Below are 19,018 nucleotides of genomic sequence, written 5' to 3'. Positions count from 1 at the left end.
CAAAAACAAATTTCAAAACAAAAACTATGTACTAAGTCACAAAACACATTAAACTGTGAGCAGAGAAAGACCGCATCATTGTAAGAAAATACTTAATGGTAAAGTAGATTCTAATACTACAACAAAAACAGCTCCAGCTCCTCTCGCGGTTGTTTATGTAAGTCCAAGGAGCACAGCACACAGATACAGCTAACTTTCAGTAAATGGTGCTAGCTTATAATAATAAGCTAGCATTTAGCACCTAATTTAGTCTCATAGCACACATGTCACTGTCCCCACAATACCCCGGTCAGTGACACTGGGATGTTTAACAGAATATTAGCATGCTAATTGCCAGAGGAAATGACATGGACATCATCCATTTTAAGAAGTGAAGAGGCCAATAATCATCTTATTAGCATAACTTATTGTAATTCACTGAATTGATTTGACACTTGTTGTAAATAACAGGTATAAAACTGCCAGAGTAACATATGTTTATGTTTCCCACACATGCAATCAGAACTGACACTTCCAACAAATCACACCACACAAACAGCAAAGGTCAACAGTTACCATTTTTCATATTGCTAGTACATCATTATGGGCACTAGACCGTGCTCGTCACCGCCGCCTCTCATGATGAGGTTGTGTTGTGAGCCTTTTATACCAGCTGAGTCTACACCTGAAAATTACCATCGTCTGCACCTGTCACTCCCTTTATGCTTTATTAAACACAAAGAATCAAGATGATGTGTTTGCACACATGTCAGAAGGCTGACAGACTTCATGTTGAGTGCAGCTCCGTGAGGTACTGAGTCATTTCCCCCCGATTACAGACTCTTTGAGACACCCTGTAGTTTCTCACTTCAGTACATCATTGCTGTCACCATGTCTTGACTAATTTTTTTGTGAAAGGTTTGAACCTGACACACGGTTGATAAGTGACTCCTTTTTTTCAAACAGGAAGAAGGAGCTGCTCTCAAGGGAGGACTTGCAATTGCCGTGGCGGCCGCTCTATGATCTGTACGAGAGGGTCGTCTACTCCAAAACCGAGCACCTTGGACTCATCTGGTTCCCAAAGTATGAAGTTTACTTTCTCTTTTTTTGTTGCTCATTTTATAAGTTATTTTAAATGTTTTCATGGTATTACACCTAACTTTTTTGTAAAGGGTATTCATTATAGCTGCATAGAATTTAACATTTGCCAAAACTTTTTTTGTTTTTTTGTAGAATATGAGGTGAATGCTAGCAGCTAGCTAACTCTACCTAGCATAAAGACTTCTAACAGGAGGACACAGCTTGTGGATACCTCACTCTCTGCGGTAGTTTTAAGTCTAATGAGATAAGAGAGAGGCGCCCTGTTGGCATAAACACTGTGTCAAAAATGGCTTACTGATGTCAAAAGTCATGGCCTGTCCAAGTGGATTTTTCCTTCACCTACGTGTCCTGCTATTCAAACAACTTGCATGAGACAGTGACTCGGCAAGAGAGAGATTAATAGATGATAACGTCATGTTCATGTTGTATTTTATAAAGAAAAAAGTAAAAATAAGTCTGCCCTGCACAATGAAGTTCTAGTAGAGCTTCAGTTTTAAATGGACATCAGTATGAACCTTAGTCAGATTTATTTCTGTGTTGATCAAGTGTAAATTAAATGGCAGCTCAAGCGCTCCAAAAACATGACTAAAAATATATGCACTGATTTAAATCTGTTGTGTTGTATCAGTTAAATACTGACAATATATCTAACTAGTGATTTGGAGACAAGGTTTTTTTTTACTGGGCAAAAGAAGTCATCTGTTGGACAAACTCTGATTTCCTTCCTTTTAAGTGTAGGGTTTAACAAAAATTTAAATACATCAACTCTCAAAGTTTACTTGACAAAAAACACCAAGAAATGCTAGGAAAGGATGAAAAAAACAGTGGAGCACTGATGGTCTGCAGTTAGTCCTCACACCCTATGTGCAGAAGATGTTGCCCTTAAAGCAACAGTCCAGGTTTGAATCCCTGTCGGGGCATGATCGGAAACTGGATGTTGGCCTTTGGGCAAGGTCTTTTATGCCTTGAACATCTGTCTATCTCAGATTTACACTGGTTTTGACAAAAGTGTCATCTAGATACCATTTTAAAGTTGAAACGAAAATTTATTCAGACCAAAATTGAACACCTTCTTAAATGAAACTTTTCTTTTTAAAACATTAGATAGTAGTAAATGAAAATGATGTCATTTAGGGACCAACAAAAACAAGTTGTGGGCTCCATATCAGCAGGTAAGCCATGTGGATAACAGTATTGTTAGAACTCTTACAAAGTTTATAAAGTGATTAGATCTTTAGGCACATAATAAAGCTGCAAAGAACTTTTCCACTTTTTTGTTTTTAAGACATAAATTAATGAGAAATCAGACTCTGGATTTTCAAGTTTCGTAGGTCATAGATATTACTTTAAAAACTTGAAAATCTTAAGCTTAAAAAGTCATGTTTTCTGATATTATAAAGTCTTTATTTAGAGAAATGAAACTCAAAAACTGGTTGGATCAGGATTCTGGATTCTGTCATTGTGTTGTTTCCCTCTGAAAAGCCCCAGGTTGGAAAAATGTTTCTTCAGAGCCAGAATGCTAATGATAATGAGATAATTCTGGCCTAAAATCACAAGTATTGCCTTGTTGCTCAATCCAGCGTAGTAAGTATAATTTGATGAGGCTCTCAACTGCAATACTTGAGGCAAACAGCTTCCTCTGGTGCGATTTTCTTCCACACTAGGCTATTTTGAACTATAAAATCTCAAGTTTATGTTCTTGTAAATTAAAGACTTTTAAATTTAAGAGTTTCTAGGATTTTTGGGTGCTGGTTTGATTCAGTTGGCAGAGCAGGAGGCCATATACAGAGGCTTTAGTCCTCAGCTATGTCGATTCCTGGTCCAGTTTGTCTTCCCCCCAGCTTCTTTCCCCATGTTCCCTGTCTCCCTTCAGCTGTCCTGTCTTTTTAAAGGGGGAAAAGCCCCTAAAGAAAAATCTTGCAAAAATAAAATCTAGTTTTTCTTTGTCACAAATTTACAACTTTTTAATCTACTTTTTTCCTAAAAAAATATTGGATCCTATTTATTTATTTATTTAGGAGTATTTAGGAGTAAAGCTGTTATCACAACCTTGTGAGTCTTCAGCTTCCTCACCCAATTTGTATATGCTTTTAAGATTACACTAACTTCTCTTCTTACAGTCTCCTTCTTACAGTATCTTCAGCCTCATGAAACCGTACCCTTGCTATCTGACAGGGACAATCTCCGTCAGATAGTACAGAGATGTGAGGGACATCCTACTCAGATTTCAGAGGCAGGCTGTACTGATATTTCCGAGAAATTTGCTCAAGCACTTGTGTAAAAGAGGCTTCAATTATTAAATTTCAGGAAAGCTGTTAGAAAAGCTTTTATGATGTGTAATGTCCTCCAAAAATTTACAGGCCAAGAGAAAAACCACTGCTGGGATTGAGCAGAGCTGCCAAACATTGTCCTGCTTTTTATGATTGAGGTTTTTAATGTGGCTCTGTTTTATGTGTTTAGATTCTTCGGCTATTGGTTTGACAAGTCAAACTATTTTAAGATGTTTCCTTGGGCTCTGAGAACTTTCCAGTGGGAAATGTTTTCTGACATTTTATTGACTCCTAAAATGATCAACAAAATCTTGCAACCAGGGACACCAGTAGCCTGTGGGTTATGTCTGTGCATCCTGTGTACAAAGGCTGTTGTTCTCAAAGTTTGCAGCACAGGTTCAAGTCCAGTTCCTTGCTTCCCTTCTCTCTTTCTATTCCCAGTTTCCAACTCTGTCCACTTTCCTATCTGTAAAGGCATTCGAGCCTGAAATCTTTAAAAAAAAAAAAAAAAATCATCAAGTCAATTGAAAAGTGAAGGACATTATTAAAGTCTGCAGACTGAGTGTTTGTTTTTTATAGGGGATGGATCTCAGTCGATTTTTAAAGCCGAAAACCTTCACTAACGCCAATACACCTCTCCTCTCTGCTTGTTTACAGCTCAGTGGACCATATTCTGAAGGCTTTGATCAAAAGCTGCAGACTGTAAGTCTCATCTTCTGTGATCATGTCATTCGTGCAACGGATAATGTACTGCTTTGATCTTGGTTGTGTACTGTATATCTGTGTGCGTTTGTATTTGTATATCCAGTGTGTCTTTACCCATTTGTGTCTGTCCTTCCCGTGTGTGTATGAATTTCCCAGGTATTTCCCCGCGTCGTCCACTAAGGAAATGCTGGATGAGTGGCGCCCCCTGCTGTGCGTGTTTGACGTGTCCATGCAGAAGGCCATCAGTAACATGGAGCTGTTCCTACCCACCATCATGCCCCCGGAGGAGCACAGCCAGGGCTTCCAGTAAGTGACTTAAACAGCTCTGTTCAGAAATAAGATTATACGCCAAGTGCAGCTTGACTCAGCCAGAGCAAACATAAAAGGTTTATAAAGTTTTGAGCAAAGAACCCTTTGTTTATTTATAGAACAACCAGTGCCTGCTGAAAAATGTAAAACATGAGGCGTTTTTTTCATATTTGGTGCTGTAATGGAAACTTCACCTTTAAATTGTTGCTAAATCATGCACTTTTCTGAGGTCATTTGTTGCTCTAAGAGTGTGTCATGCATAACGTTATTTTCAGGCTCTGTATGCATTAAAGCCCCATGAAACTCATATCCTCAATAGCCTTTTAACTATGCAACTCAGGGTTTAGGTGCATAAAAGTAGGCATAAAAAGAGTAGACTGAATTTGAATCCAAAACAGAATTATTGTCATTTAAGTTCCTTTGAACTGGCCTTATATTTGGGTTGAATTAGGTGTCGTTATAATACAGTAATTTCAAAAGCCATTTAAAATATAACCAGGCATTCACAGCCAGTCATGCTGGGTTTTTCCTGCATGGGTCTATTTTCAGGTGCAGTAGATAAGCCTGATAACCTGACACTCCCGATGGATTTGTTTCACACATCCATCTAGAAAACCTTCCATAGCCAATGTTTGGGGAAGGGGGAGCCTTTAAAAAAAATCTGGAGGGTGATTGGATGAACTTTATGTCTGTCACATCTTTACAGGCCAGTCAGAGCAATAAAACATGTGACTTTGTCACCGCTGCCAAGGAATAAACTCCATACAGAACTGCATAACGCAAACCATAGCGACTGTAGACATGTCAGTACACGACCTTATTCATCTTTGAAAAGAAAACAAATCTGTGCTGTTCTTTTTTCTTCTTATTGTCAAGCCCCTTAAAGTGATTCAAACCTCTTCCAAAAACTACTTCCTCTTTCATGGCGAACAATGGGTCACCATAGCAAAAGCTTTGGTTTCAGGCCTGGGAGTATTAAGATATAGCATGGGGATCAATTCAGGATGTTTCACACCAATTTTACAGCAGATTAGGTTGACTTTTAGGAACTACCCCGATTATCTAGGAAAGGCCTGTTTCTGTGCCATTCTGAGATGTCAAAGTTTGCCACACCCTTTAAGTTTTATTCACAAGCTTGACCATTTTTTTTGTTTTTCAGAAATGTCTATTCTAGATGACAACCAGTTTTCAAGTCAATTGAACAAATCGAATTTTAGAGGAGATAATCCTAGAACCCCCAGAAATGGCAAGTTGAGCTAATGTTACGAAAAAAAAATAAAGTGGCGGACTTCCTGTTTACTTAACAAAATGGGTCCAAGTGGCTTTTTTTAAAGATCCATGCATGATATACTTACATGTCTACCATATTTCAAAACCCTAGATTGAAAGTGGGGTAGGAGATGATTTTTAAAAAATATTGTATGGGCCCATAGGCCACACCCACCAAACAAAAGAAGATTAGGCCAAACTTCCTGTTGGCAGCTTAAGGAAGAATGGGTGTTGTCAGAAGGGGCCCCCTTAGAGGGGGAGTTCCTGCTGTCATTGCAAATTTTGCACAATTTGAGTTGCTGTTTTGGTTTAAAGTTTGTAAGCTCTTGGATCACTCTTTGCGTATTTATGTAATTTGCAGTCTGAGGCATTATGAGATAGTATCCAAAACCCCGCAATCAGAGCCTGCAGGTGGATGATGGGCAAATAACACAGTACTGATTCAGGACAGAGCAGAGGGAAAGACTGGAAGTTATGCAGCTTGGCATTGCTCAATGAGTGGTATCAAATGCCAAATTAGCTTTCTTTTAAGCTAGGTTTTCTTATGGATATGGGCATTAAATTACACTGATATTCAATGTGGAAGTTTAACAAGACTTACTTTTGGCATGTTTGTATTTCAGGCAACATTTGCAGATGCTTTAATGCCATATTTCATGCATTTAACCTATTACAGAAGGCTTGAGTGAACATGCAGCCATGCATTTAATTTCCTCCATTTTCCCATAATAACAAGTCATTTCTGTTTTTTTTTTATTTACCATTATAACTGACAGGTTTATCTTATGGTATCAAGATAGAAAACCTTAAAAGGCATAAAGAATACCGTGATACCATGATAAAAGGATAGTTTTCTAGATATTAAGAAAACAAAAAATGGCAACTGGAAAACAACATAAGTAATGCATTATCATGGAAAAATGGAGTACAAAATAAGTATGCATGCATGTCTGCTTAGAGCTCCTCTAGTAAGAAAAATGTGCAAAAGGCAAATAAGAAGCAGAGAAAACACAAAAAATAAAAACAAGAGGAAAGGAGTTCTTGGAAGCTGTGGTGTCTGGGGAAGAAAGGTCTTTTTTATTTAGAAAAAAAATCCCACCATTTTTTTCCCATGTTATTTTAAGTTGTATTTTTATGTCTGTTGTAGACCATGTAGGTGTTTAACAGTATTAACAAAGCTACAAGCCGTGGGACTGTTTTGTTGTAATGTGTTGTTTTTGGCCTCTTTCTGCCAGAACACTCTTAGGAGAAAAGCGTCATCACATCCAACAGTTTGAACGAATAATGCGCTTCCTACGTGAACAGTGCTCCCACTTGCCTTGGTATGCAGATTTCTAGCTTCCTCGGAAAACCTTCACACCATTCATGGTTTTGTTCCAGCAAAAGAGCCTCTTCACAGTGTTCACTGCATTCTTCGGTGTATTCCCTCCTTCACAAGCTATTTGTCTGGATTAGGTCTTGGATTCATCAGCAGTTTCTGCACAGTTTCCACAGTACATCATTTTTAATACCCTCTTTTTCCCTTTCACTTTTTCCCTTGGATCAATGATGGGGGGGGGCTTGTACTTTTTGGGGGGAACTTTAGATGGATGATGGGAGTTGAGCTTCAGGTGTGATTGTATCAGAAGGTGTTGAAATAATTGTGTTTTTGTGTACTTGTTTTTAGGCTGTGGTTTGATGAACTCATGAGTCTTTGGACATCAGTGCAAAATCAGCCAAGCTGGGAAGGGGTGAGAACCACTCACTCAACACTCGCACTACATTTTACATACCTTTTTTTTTTTTATATTAAATTTAAAGTGTATCCCTGTCAAGTTATCGGTGGTAACTAGGCTTGCAATAAACATCTTCAACCCCCTTTTGTTGGCACTGGCAACAACAAGGAAAGGGGAAAAGTTAAAAGATAATATTATACTTAAAAATGTATCACTTGGATGATTTTTGGATGTTTTACTCTTTTATTGATTTCATAAATTAATCATGATCAATATAATTTGGCTTTTTGACAAAAAAGCAACGTCTTTAATGACAAATTGAAAACCGATTTCTACAAAATGCTGTCAATTAAACAAAAAATATAAGGCAAAAGAAGTGACTGAATAAATATTTGCCTCCTTTAAAGTGACTGACTTAATTCAACAAAGGTCTAGCCATTTAGTGCCAATAGTCTCACAGTTACTGAAATGGGGATCACCTGAGTGCAGTGAATGTATCTCAAGTGATTGAAGTATAAAGACACCAGTGTCTGGAAGATCCAGTCACTGGTTAATCAGTATTCCTGGGTACCATTACACCATGAAGACAAAAGAACACTCCAAGCAACTCAGAGAAAAGGTTATTGAAAAGTAAAAGTCAGGAGATAGATACAATGGCACATGTGTAAATCTGCCTAGATCAGACCATCCTCACAAACTGAGTGACCGTGCAAGAAGGAGACTAGTGAGAGAGGCCATCAAGACACCTATGACAACTCTGAAGGAGTTACAAGCTTCAGCAGCTGAGATGGGAGAGACTCTGTATAGAACAACTGTTGCCTGGGTTCTTCACCAGTCAAAGCTTTATGGGAGAGTGGCAAAAATAAAGCCCCTGTTGAAGAAAACTCATATTAAATCTGGACTAGAGTTGACCAAAAGGCATGTGGGAGACTCCATGGTCAAGTGGAAGAAAATTCTTTGGTCTGATGAGACCAAAATTGGTGGTCACCACATTTGGTGGACACCAAACACTGCATGTCACCACAAACACACCATCCCCACTGTGAAGCACAGTGGTGAAAGGATCACACCGCGAGGATGCTTCTTGGCAGCCAGCCCTGAATGACTTCTAAAGTTAGAGGGTAAAGTCAATGTGGCAAACTATAGGGAAATCCTGGAGCACAATCTTCCGTCTTCAAGAAAACTGTGACTTGAGAGGAAAAGAATGACCTGAAAAATACAGCAAAAGCTACACAGATATGGTTTAAAGACAACAAGGTGAATGTTCTGGAGTGGCCGAGTTAAAGCCCAGACCTTAATCCAAAACAGAATTTGTGGCAGGACTTGAAAGGGGCTGTTCAAACCTGATCACCGTGCAACCTGACGGAGCTTGGACAGCTTTGCAAAGAAGAATGTAGTAAAATTGCAGTGTGCAGTTGTGCAGGCTTTATTGAGACCACTCCACAGAGACTCAGTGCTGTGATTGCAGACAAAGATGCATCTATTAAAAACTGAGTTGAAAGGGCTGAATACTTGTACAATCACTTATTTTACCTTGCATATTTCTATTTAATTTACCGACTAGTAATGTTATCAACCAGCAAAGGTGAGCTTATGTAACAGTTTAGTTAGTACTCTAGCATAGTGTTTCTCAACTAATTGAGTCACAGGACCCACCATCAACTCTTCAAGGAGAATTCTGACCCAGATTTTGGAGATCTTTTAGGTTGACAAGATATATTTGATAAAACCAGTAGAGCTTGGGCCTAAAACAGTAAAAAGGATGTAACAAAACAATGAAACAGAACAAAACATAAATGTTTCATAGAGTCTAAGACCATTTGGCACAATTTTTTTCCCAGGCACACATCCACAATCCATTGAAAAGGGCTTCATGACCCACTTTTGGGTCCCAACCCACCAGTTGAGAACCACTGCTTTAGCACATCCCTACTGCGGACAACAGTAGGATATGCTAGTGTCAGCAGTTTCACTTTGTTTTCAGCATAAGTAAAAGCTGTAAGTAGCTTTGTCCAACATCTGCTCCACAGCAGTGGTTACAAGTATTACAGATAAATATCTAGACATGGCCAGTGATGTCAGTGATTGTCTGGATTGATTTTGGAGGCCTTAAAGGGGCGTCAGTATTATTTTCAGTCACTGTCATAACTAACTAGAAACTCCTCACAGGAGCTGAAAAATGGATGGTGTTAATGTGGTCGATGTACTTTACCTCACCTTTTGATGACTTTAACACTTATGTGATTTGAGTTTTGGCAGCTAGCTCTCCATGAACTGATTAGATTTTCCATTTGTGCCTTTGCTCTGTTTTTATTCAACTTTCAAGCCCGAAGCGACCTGGCACTGCTTTCTTCCTCTCGTCTTGAACTCTTTCTCTGAGATGTTATATTTACCATAATTTCAATAATAACAGTCTTCACTCCTGGGACCATTCTCCGTATTCAAATGTTTGTCTTAAATGTTTCCTCGCAGCACCTCGTGAACCTGTTCGCCCGCCTTGCCAACGACAACATTGGATACGTGGACTGGACACCTTATATTCCCACAGTGAGTAATTAACAGAATTATATGGATGTATCAGCTTGTCTGTTAATGTATTCAGTGACTGCTGGCCCATGTGTGTGAGGCAAACTCTGCACTGTGTGTGTAGATCTTCACAAGGATCCTGCGCAGTTTAAATCTTCCAGTCGGGGTCAGTCATATGGTGGCACCGAGGTACCTGACCAACTCGTATGACATCGGGCATTTGGTGTTGTGGATCACAGCACTTCTGGTACACATCTTGCGACACTCTTCATTTTGAAAAAAATTTGCTTTTACTTCTGTTCTGTTGTTACATGGTTTGTTTTCCCTGCAGGGTGGACAAGGAAACCCTGCACAGGAGAAGCTGACCTGCCTCTTCAACAGCATTGCCTCTTTCTACCATCCGTCCAATCATGGCCGGTGGCAGGTCTGTATACACTAAAAAAGTGCCACCTGTCTCAATTTAGGATAATGAATGAACAAGCTGCATGATTTATTTCAAGTTTTAGCACTAATATAGGCCTGTGATGCTCAAATAAAGATAATAGTTCAGGATACAAAAACTATTTATCCCTCTAAATATGAACAAGTTTGCCAAAAAAAAAATATCAAGGCCCCTTTACAAATAAAGTCAAGTTTCCTGACAATAATACTTAGTGTTCCTAACTAATAATACCAGTTTTTGCTTAGCAAGTAAATATTCTACGACACATTATTCTCCTCATAAAATGTATTGTTTTCCCTTACAAATTATAATAACTTACATTGTGTCCTGCATGTGAGTGTCAGATATTGCATTGCATCTTGCAGCATGGCATGCTCGCTGTCCACTCTGCATCCAATAGGTACTTACTCTTCAGCCCTGTGAATTTCAGGTCCCCCTTATAAAAAATATGAAATGTAATGATTTTATTTTGAATGAAGCATGATGCTTTATCTTTGACAACAGTGTGCTGCATAGTTGTGCCTCCATGTTGACAGAAACCAGAGCATGTCATGTGAATCACAGATATAGATGTTGTTTAAACAAATGTCCAACTTTGTTAAACAAGGTACCCACTGGGATGACGTCACATCTGTTCATCATCATTCAGGGATGCCTCGCAGACGTTTAAAAGTAGCAACCGCTGCACCAAACCGGTTTGCCAAATTACTAAAAGAAGAAGAAAAAGACACTTTGAAGGAAACACAATGGGTTCCTCTCTTCTCCTGGCTGAACAAAACAATGCTTACTGAATTGCCACGTCATCAGCTCTAGATGCACTCCTAAGCAGGTAGTTGAGTTATGGTGGAAAAGCAAATCCCCTGTCACACTGGCTGCCATGCCGAGTCAAACCAATTAAAGCAAAGCCACTCAATGTAAGGGCAAAGCCTTATAAGGCCTTACTCCCCCCCAGCTGATCAGTTTGGCTGGGTGACCAACTCTTGGAAGAGTCCTGCGTGTGCCGAACTTTTTGCAGTTGAGAATTATGGAGGTCACTGTGCTCTTGGGATTTTTTTGTAGCCTTCCCCAGATCTGTGCCTTGCAAAAATCCTGTCTCTGAGCTCTGGAGGCATTTCCTTTGACCTCATGGCTTGGGCCTTTCTAAATCATGTCCAATCAATTTCATTTACTACAGATGGACTCCAATCAATATGTACAAATATCTCACATCTCAAATGCTGAGAAAAATAAACAGAGCTCAATTTCAAGTGTTTTTGCAAAGGGTCTGAATACTTATGTCAGTGTGATATTTTATTTTTTATACATTTGCAAAGATTTCTGATATTCTGTTTTCCCTTTGTCATGGTGGGGTACTGAGTGTAGATTAATGAGAATATAAAACTCTTCTTTTTTCACTGTAGCATCAGGCTGTAACATAACATTGAAAAAAAGGGAGGGGGATCTGAATACTTTCTGAATGCACTATATACTGATATAAAATATCAAGCCATTCTGATAATTTTGACAAGTGCTAATAAATGTAAAGTTGCCTTAACAAATAACATCAAATCAGTGAGTGTTGCCCACTCATTGTTTGTACTTGGTGGGAAGAATTAGAGAATCATCTTTATTTTGACACCACAGGCCCATAATAGTGGTTAAAATGTCAAAATAATTCATGCAAGTAGTCCACTCAGTATTTAAAGTCAAGACAACTTAGCACTTTTAACAGTGCACACACACACAAATGCACACACTCAGAGCGCAGTGCAAACACATTTTCAGCTGCTTCCTGTCACACTCCTTTGATTTATAACCTGTCATTCAGGACTCTGCAGGCTCTCCGCGCGCTAACAACACTATAATGAAGTGCACAACTGCCGGAGAAAAGAGCGATATCACAGATCTGTTTACTGCAGACTGTGTGAAGCTGTCTCTGGATGATAACGCTGATGTTTAATGTGTGTGTCTGTGTGTGTGTGTGTGTCTAGTCTCGCTTGATGAGGCTGCTGCAGCGTCTGCCTGCGAGCGTTGTGCGCCGCGTGCATCGGGAGCGTCATGCAGCCCCCAGCTGGATCACGCTGGTTCCTGAGAGTCAGAGGCTGACTGATGAGGACTTGCAAGAGTTCACAAGAAGTCTCATTGGGGCCGCCCTGCTGGCCATGTTCAGGTACTGCAAGATGGTAGATGTAAGCCGTAATAATATCCCCATTTATAAATGTAGAAATCCCAAAATGACTGCAGAATAAAACCAATGTCATAAGAGTGATTGAAGTTTAGCAAAACTGGATACTGTAGTCATTTTGTAGGGACATATACATATGTAAGAGATGAAAATTTAAATTGTACATACAGGCAGGCAAAGCTTTCCATTCAAAGTGTTTAAGCAAGGACTTTCGGCCAACATTTTCATTTTCTGGAAAGATTTAAAGTCTTATTACTTGTTAATGGTATTAATGGTAGCAAGCTCCTGTATGAAGGACAGTTTTCTTTCTTCCATTTTTTGTCATTTAATCCACATTAAAAAAGCTGAGCTGTTACCAAGTGAAGAATGGTTTGGAGGCCAAACAACTAGTTCTACTTAGCTGAGACAAATGAACTGGATCTCTTAAAAGAGATGATTTTCCCATCACAACGAGCAAGACTGAACTGAAATCAGATGAGATAGGGGTAAGATCATAGTTTAATGTGCTAAACCATGGCTAAACTTTTCTATTTTGCTACTTTTCATACACATGAGTAGCTTAAGGATTAAGAATGTTTTTAATGCACTTTGAACGTTTGGCATGATCATAAACAGCTCAAAACGTGGACTTTTTGGTAGCATTTCTCCATGCAGTAATCACTGCTTGCCCACCATCAGGAGTTCTCCCCTGCAGCATGACCTTATCTGCAAAGAACCTTTTCAAAATGTTTCTCAAAACCAACCCTCTACTTCATTAGACACTCTTCTAATTCACCTTCTAATAAAACGATAAAAATGTATTTGGATTTTTGAAAGCAATGTATGATTTATGTGGGTCCTCGGGGGGCTCGGCTATTTTAGATACAAAAAGAGGAGGCTCCAAGAAGAAAGGCTGGGAGCCAATGATATACACCAAACATTTGCTTGTTTTTGATCTCTGCAGTGTTTTCTGCATTATTCACTGGATGATTTTTTTGAATAGCGCACTTTAAAGCATGATGAACAATGTGGTAGGAAGATGAAACAATAAGAAACCTTTAAACATGAGCATGAAACAGATTATTATCAACAATGATAAATTCTTTAAAGCTGGAAACATTAGTGCACGACTACATTGAACAAAAGAGAGGGATAAAGAGGTGGAAAAAATACATATTTAATCCAGTATTAGACTGTAAAACAGGATGCGAGATGACATTTAAAACAAAGACGGTGTGTGGGAGGGTCGTTAGAAACTATTTCCACTCAAACAGGATTAGAAAGCATAGGTGTCATTGTGGGAGAAGGTGTGAGTGTTGTGCTGCACAATCAGAGCCAGTTAGTGTTCTTGAAAACCTGAGTTTAATTACCAAAAACCTCTATCTTTCGAGCCAGACTTTGGTTCACAAATAGATTCTGACAGCAAAGCGTTTCTTCTAAACCAAAGTTGTCAGTTTTGTCAGGAGTGATAAAATCAGTCTTTATTTTCCAGTGGACATCTGAGCTGCTTTTGGCTGAAATTTCAGGGTTTGGTACTGTTCGGGTTACATTTCATACAACACTTTAATGGCTTTATTTCTGCGTGCAGTCAGGAAGCTTTGAAATGGAAAGACTGCATTTGATATGAGTTAAATTTGGGGTTTTATTAGTAAGGTAGGACAGTCCAGAAAGAAATTATTTTACAATTTTGCTCCATAACGACAGGACAGAAGAGTAACAACCAACACAACAGAGCATGTACCTTGAAGATATGAATACACCCTTAGCATTCAGATAAATGTGGCCCAGTTTACTGCCATTCTGACCCACTGTTGCACTCACAGGATTAACCTAAAACTGTCACTGTTTTCTGGATAGTTGCCATGAAAATGCGACACTTGCTTCACTGCCATCAGTTATATAACAAGTCCAAACCCTTCCATGTATTAGTAGCAAGATCAGACACTGACCTGATGTCTGGGGCCTCAGCAACATCAATGCTAATCTGGATAAAGACGGGTCATCTGTGCTAATCTGCCTGTGTGTGGCGGTTTCTGCTAATGATGCTGTGATGTACACAGCTGTTTGTTTACTGCTCTCTTCTGGTGATTCACAGTAAAACCGGGAGTACAGACGCAGCCTACGCCCTGCAGAACCTCGCTCTCCTCACACCTGAACTCGTCATACCACCTGTACTTGAGAAGTAAGTGTTATGAGATATAATGGCACTGATGTTGTTGATGTAATCTATGGAAAGCAATGGATATTGTAGCTTTCATTTATCTTTTTAAACGTTTATCTTTTCTATCTTTGATTTACAAGACAATTTTGCTTTGAGTTAAAAAAAAACTTTCTTTATGCATCTATTTTGCGAAGGTTTAGACAACTGCATTAAATATCAGATTAGCTCAAGTAAACTTTATTTGTATTGCACCTTGTTCTGAACATGAATAGCTAGCTTCAGGTTGCAAGAACTAAAACGACTCAGGGAAAAAAAGGACAAAAACTAATAACAAGCGTCAAAATTTTACATAATTTAAAGTAATTACATAATAGAAATATTAGTTATCAATGAAGGAACCTAAATGAAAGTGGAATCCAAAATAGAAAACTTCATGAGGAAGGGAAAAATTCAAAAGAAAACCAGTGATAAGAAAAATGACAAATTTAAGTTGAAAAATTTCAGATTTTTGTAGTTCCATGAGTTACATGATGTCATTCATGTATCTATCTATATGGGGGTTTCTAGCTGTGCTATGATGAGAGTGTTCCTGACTGAGTTATTAATTACCAGAAAATGTTTTATTTATTTATTTAAATCTAACTACTTAAATCTTGTGAAAACCAGAACATATGCAGCGATGGAAACCCTGACGGAGCCTCACACCCTCACCGCCACCCTCAGCTGCATGATCGGCATGGCTCGTAGCCTGGTTTCCCCTAACAACCATTACCCAGAGGGCCGTGCACATGTGCTCCCATTGCTCATAGGCTCTTTGCCAGGTGTCGACCCGAACGACTTCAGCAAGTGCATGGTGAGTAATGGATGTGTTGATTAGTAAAGAAGAAGAATTGTAAGACAAGTAGACAATTCAGCTCCACTGATTAAATTCCCTCTCAGCATACTCTGGTCTATCCTATTAATAACTCCTGAAAGTGGAATGAATATCTCAGTTTGAAGAAGTCGCAATTACCAAGTCTCAGTCCTCACTTTCTGCTTGGGTTGTAAAATGGATTGGTTTTATTTCTCAGTGTGCTCATTGTCTCCTGACTAAATTAATCCATCAACTCAGAATAAATGAATACATTTGGAGAAATTATTCCTTCAACATCCAGTAGATTGTTTAACTTTAGGCCTCGATCATGTCAGATGTTGTGAATTAATATGTTTTTTTCTGTTCTGTCACTCTTTCAGATAACTTTCCAGTTCATCGCCACTTTCACCACCCTGGTGCCTTTAGTGGACTGTTCGTCTGCTCCTTCCCAATACAGTGATCTCACAGAGGTACATAAACAACATGTCAGCATTTAGTCACAACTGTGATGAATAAAAGCACATTAAGTACAGTTCAACCTGTTAACCTGATGTGTGAAATGACAAGCTGTGGTCCAATGTGAAGATTCAGTAGTCCCATCATCATTCTGGTTGCTCTGGAAAGCTTAAAACAGCTAGCTTTGCTATGAAATGGAAAATTAAAAAAGACTTAAACCAGTTAAATACCAACTACTTATAATTTTCATACATTTTGAAGAGGTCCATACCACTCTTATTTAAATACAGCAAATGTGTAGATTTTTAGCTCAGTACAAACAAAAACAGCTAACTTGTCTCTGTCTTGTTGGCAAATTTAGCCTAGCACATCAGAAGCTCCTACTTGGCACGAAGTAGCTTTTTCTAATTTGGAAAAATCAAAAAGACAAAGTTGTGGTTTGATGTTTTCTTGTCATTAAGCAACCCTGTAGTTTCCAGTGCCTTGCTAGTGGGAGACCATTAACCTGGCATAGTGGTTTTCAAACTTTTTCTGACTTTGGGCACACAAAGTAGACCTGTACCAGACAACCTGAGCGGTCTGGATGGTTCCTGCTGTATTAGAAGGTCACTGATGTATTTTGGGCCTAAACCATTCATTGGTTTATAAGCTAACAGGAGTAACTTAAAGACTACTGTCTGACAGACAGGGAGCCAGTGTAAAGACCTTAGAACAGGAGTGATATGGTCCACTCTCATGGTCTTAGTGAGGACTTTGTGGGTTGATTTTCTAACCTTTAAAAACAGCAGATTTTTAATTGCCAAGCTGAGCTAACCATCCCCTGGCAATCAAGATAACATCTGTCAAGTGAATAGTTGAGTGTTTCTGTTTCCTTGAGATATGGTTATTTTCTTTTATTTATTTTTCAGCTAAGTGTTTAATAAGACATAGGAATTTAAGCTTAATATATTGGTTAATGAATGTGTTTATAAAGCACTCTCATGTTGCATAAATCCACTAACTTGTCATTTTTCTTTCTCCCTGTCAGATTGAAAGAGATTTGTGTTTTGCTTCAGCTGAGTTTGAAGACTTCGTTCTCCAGTTTCTGGACAGGTAGAGACAAATTAACAAGTCAAACTGTCACTGTGTAAAGCCTTGTTGTCAACGTTTGAGTATGAATGTATCTCTTTCTGTTTGAAATTCACCAGTCTGCATCACTGCCTCTGCTAGCCATGTAAAACAGCCTTCCTGCTTTTTTTTTTCACTCTGATGCTGTTTGTTAACATTTTCTTCACTGACAAGTGAAACGTTTTCCTGTGTGTGTGCTTGTGCAGGTGTTTTGCTCTGATAGACAGCAGCACTCTGGAACAGACGAGAGATGAGATGGAGACAGATACTCAGACTCATCTGGAGAGCCTGGTGGAGCTGGGCCTGTCGTCTACTGTTAGCACCATCCTTACACAGTGCTCCGAGCAGATATACAAGGTAGAACAAATGCGCCGCACTCTCAGAGGTACAGCTTGTCACCACTTGTAGACACGTGACTATTATGATGTCACTTACTACGGTGGACAGCAGGGTTACTATGCTTTGTAGTCTTTTTAAGGGAACTGTTGGGAACATTTTACAGATACATAGTCATGTTTATAAGAAATAAAAACGGTCCATAGTAAATATGTTTGCACCCGTTTTAACTTTACTTGCTAACCATACACAGTCCAGTGTGTTATGCTAATCTAAACACTGTATTTGTATCAGATGGCGCTGCAGAAACTGTTCAACTTTGCCACCTCCAACATCTTTGAGACATGCGTGTCAGGAAGGATGGTGGCTGACATGTGCAGAGCTGCAGCAAAGGTATGCATGTTTGTGTTTTTCAAATATTGCTGTATAATTGGTGTTCCACCTCACTTATTCTACTGTAACAGAAATGGTTTACAAATATCAACATGTGTAAAAAGGGGACATATTTAAGGAAATGTTGTTAAAGGTACAGTAATACACATTTTTATGAGGCAACAGTAACACGGACGATTCATTTACATTTTATGTTGTTACATCCTTTCTTCTTCATCTCCAGTATCACTTTGCCTGTTTTTTTTCTTCATCGCTGGTGTCACTCTCTGCTTGCTCGTGGGCATCTAAATGTGTGTGCTTGTTTGTCTGTGTGTTTGCAGTGTCATCCTGCTGAGTCTCTCCGTCTGTTCGTCCCTCACTGCTGCAGCGTCATTTTCCACATTACAGACAGTCAGTACCACAGTGTGTGTAGAAGAGTCTAGCATGTGTGAACATGTGTTTAGTGTACACACTGTAGCGTGTTTGCATGAAGTCTGAGCAAAATCTCTGCTGGTGACTTTGTAGTTGTGATGGGGTTTGTTTCTAGACATGCATTAGCTTCTTGCACCTGGCGTTTATGTTTATGGCTCAGAGTTGTTATAGAAGTGTGCATTTAAGACAAAATATGTCTGTAGATCTTGTTTGCCACTACACTTGTTTTCTGCAGTAATCTTAACACATCTGAGAGTCAAGTTTGTTGTCTGCCGAGAGAAGCAGCGTGATGCTTAGTTTTTTTGGCCTCCAAAAATGTCATCCAAGCAACACTTTATCTACAGTCCCAATTCCAAAAAAGTTGGGGCACAGTTCAAAATGTAAATAAAAACAGAAGGCAGTGATTTGCAAATCTAACAACCCATATTTTATTCACAGTAGAACATAAACAACATGTGAGCTTTTGAAACTGAGACATTTTACCCTTTCATGAAATAATATTAGTTCATTTTTAATTTAAAGGCTGCTACACATCTCAAAAAAGCAGGGACAGTGCAACGAAAGGCTGGAAAAGTAAGTGGTACTAATAAAAACAGCTGGAAGAGCATTTTGCAACTAATTGGGTTAACTAGCAACAGGTCAGTAACAAACCTGGGTCGTTAAAAGGAGCATTTTAGAGTGGGAGAGTCTCTGCATCTACAAAACATTTTGGAAAAAAGTTCCTCAACATAAAAGTGTGAAGACATTGAATGTGTCACAATCAACAGTGCATAATATCATCAAAGATTCAGAGAATATAGAAAAATCTCTGTGTGCAAGGGACAAGGTCAAGGTCATTATTT

The 19,018-nt window shown here is 38.9% G+C and overlaps 1 protein-coding gene across 2 annotated transcripts in view; it reads left to right on the top strand.

Moving 5' to 3' along the window:
• Positions 1 to 19,018, top strand: part of psme4b (proteasome activator subunit 4b) — a 66,664-nt gene that overhangs the window by 9,582 nt on the left and 38,064 nt on the right. Inside the window, exons 3-18 of one of the 2 annotated variants that reach the window (XM_041815020.1) lie at positions 946 to 1,062; positions 4,008 to 4,052; positions 4,212 to 4,361; positions 6,869 to 6,955; positions 7,300 to 7,363; positions 9,821 to 9,895; positions 9,999 to 10,121; positions 10,206 to 10,298; positions 12,287 to 12,465; positions 14,555 to 14,641; positions 15,287 to 15,473; positions 15,854 to 15,943; positions 16,957 to 17,021; positions 17,243 to 17,393; positions 17,667 to 17,765; positions 18,086 to 18,155. In XM_041815020.1, coding sequence (XP_041670954.1) covers positions 946 to 1,062; positions 4,008 to 4,052; positions 4,212 to 4,361; positions 6,869 to 6,955; positions 7,300 to 7,363; positions 9,821 to 9,895; positions 9,999 to 10,121; positions 10,206 to 10,298; positions 12,287 to 12,465; positions 14,555 to 14,641; positions 15,287 to 15,473; positions 15,854 to 15,943; positions 16,957 to 17,021; positions 17,243 to 17,393; positions 17,667 to 17,765; positions 18,086 to 18,155 — 1,682 coding nt within the window. The remainder of the gene's footprint in view (positions 1 to 945; positions 1,063 to 4,007; positions 4,053 to 4,211; positions 4,362 to 6,868; positions 6,956 to 7,299; positions 7,364 to 9,820; positions 9,896 to 9,998; positions 10,122 to 10,205; positions 10,299 to 12,286; positions 12,466 to 14,554; positions 14,642 to 15,286; positions 15,474 to 15,853; positions 15,944 to 16,956; positions 17,022 to 17,242; positions 17,394 to 17,666; positions 17,766 to 18,085; positions 18,156 to 19,018) is intronic. The other variant, XM_041815021.1, reaches the window with a different exon arrangement.

Source organism: Cheilinus undulatus, linkage group 20, assembly GCF_018320785.1.
Source record: "Cheilinus undulatus linkage group 20, ASM1832078v1, whole genome shotgun sequence".
Classification (NCBI taxonomy): domain Eukaryota; kingdom Metazoa; phylum Chordata; class Actinopteri; order Labriformes; family Labridae; genus Cheilinus; species Cheilinus undulatus.
The sequence above is the reverse complement of the archived record's forward strand: the minus strand, read 5'-3'. Positions and strand labels throughout refer to the sequence as shown.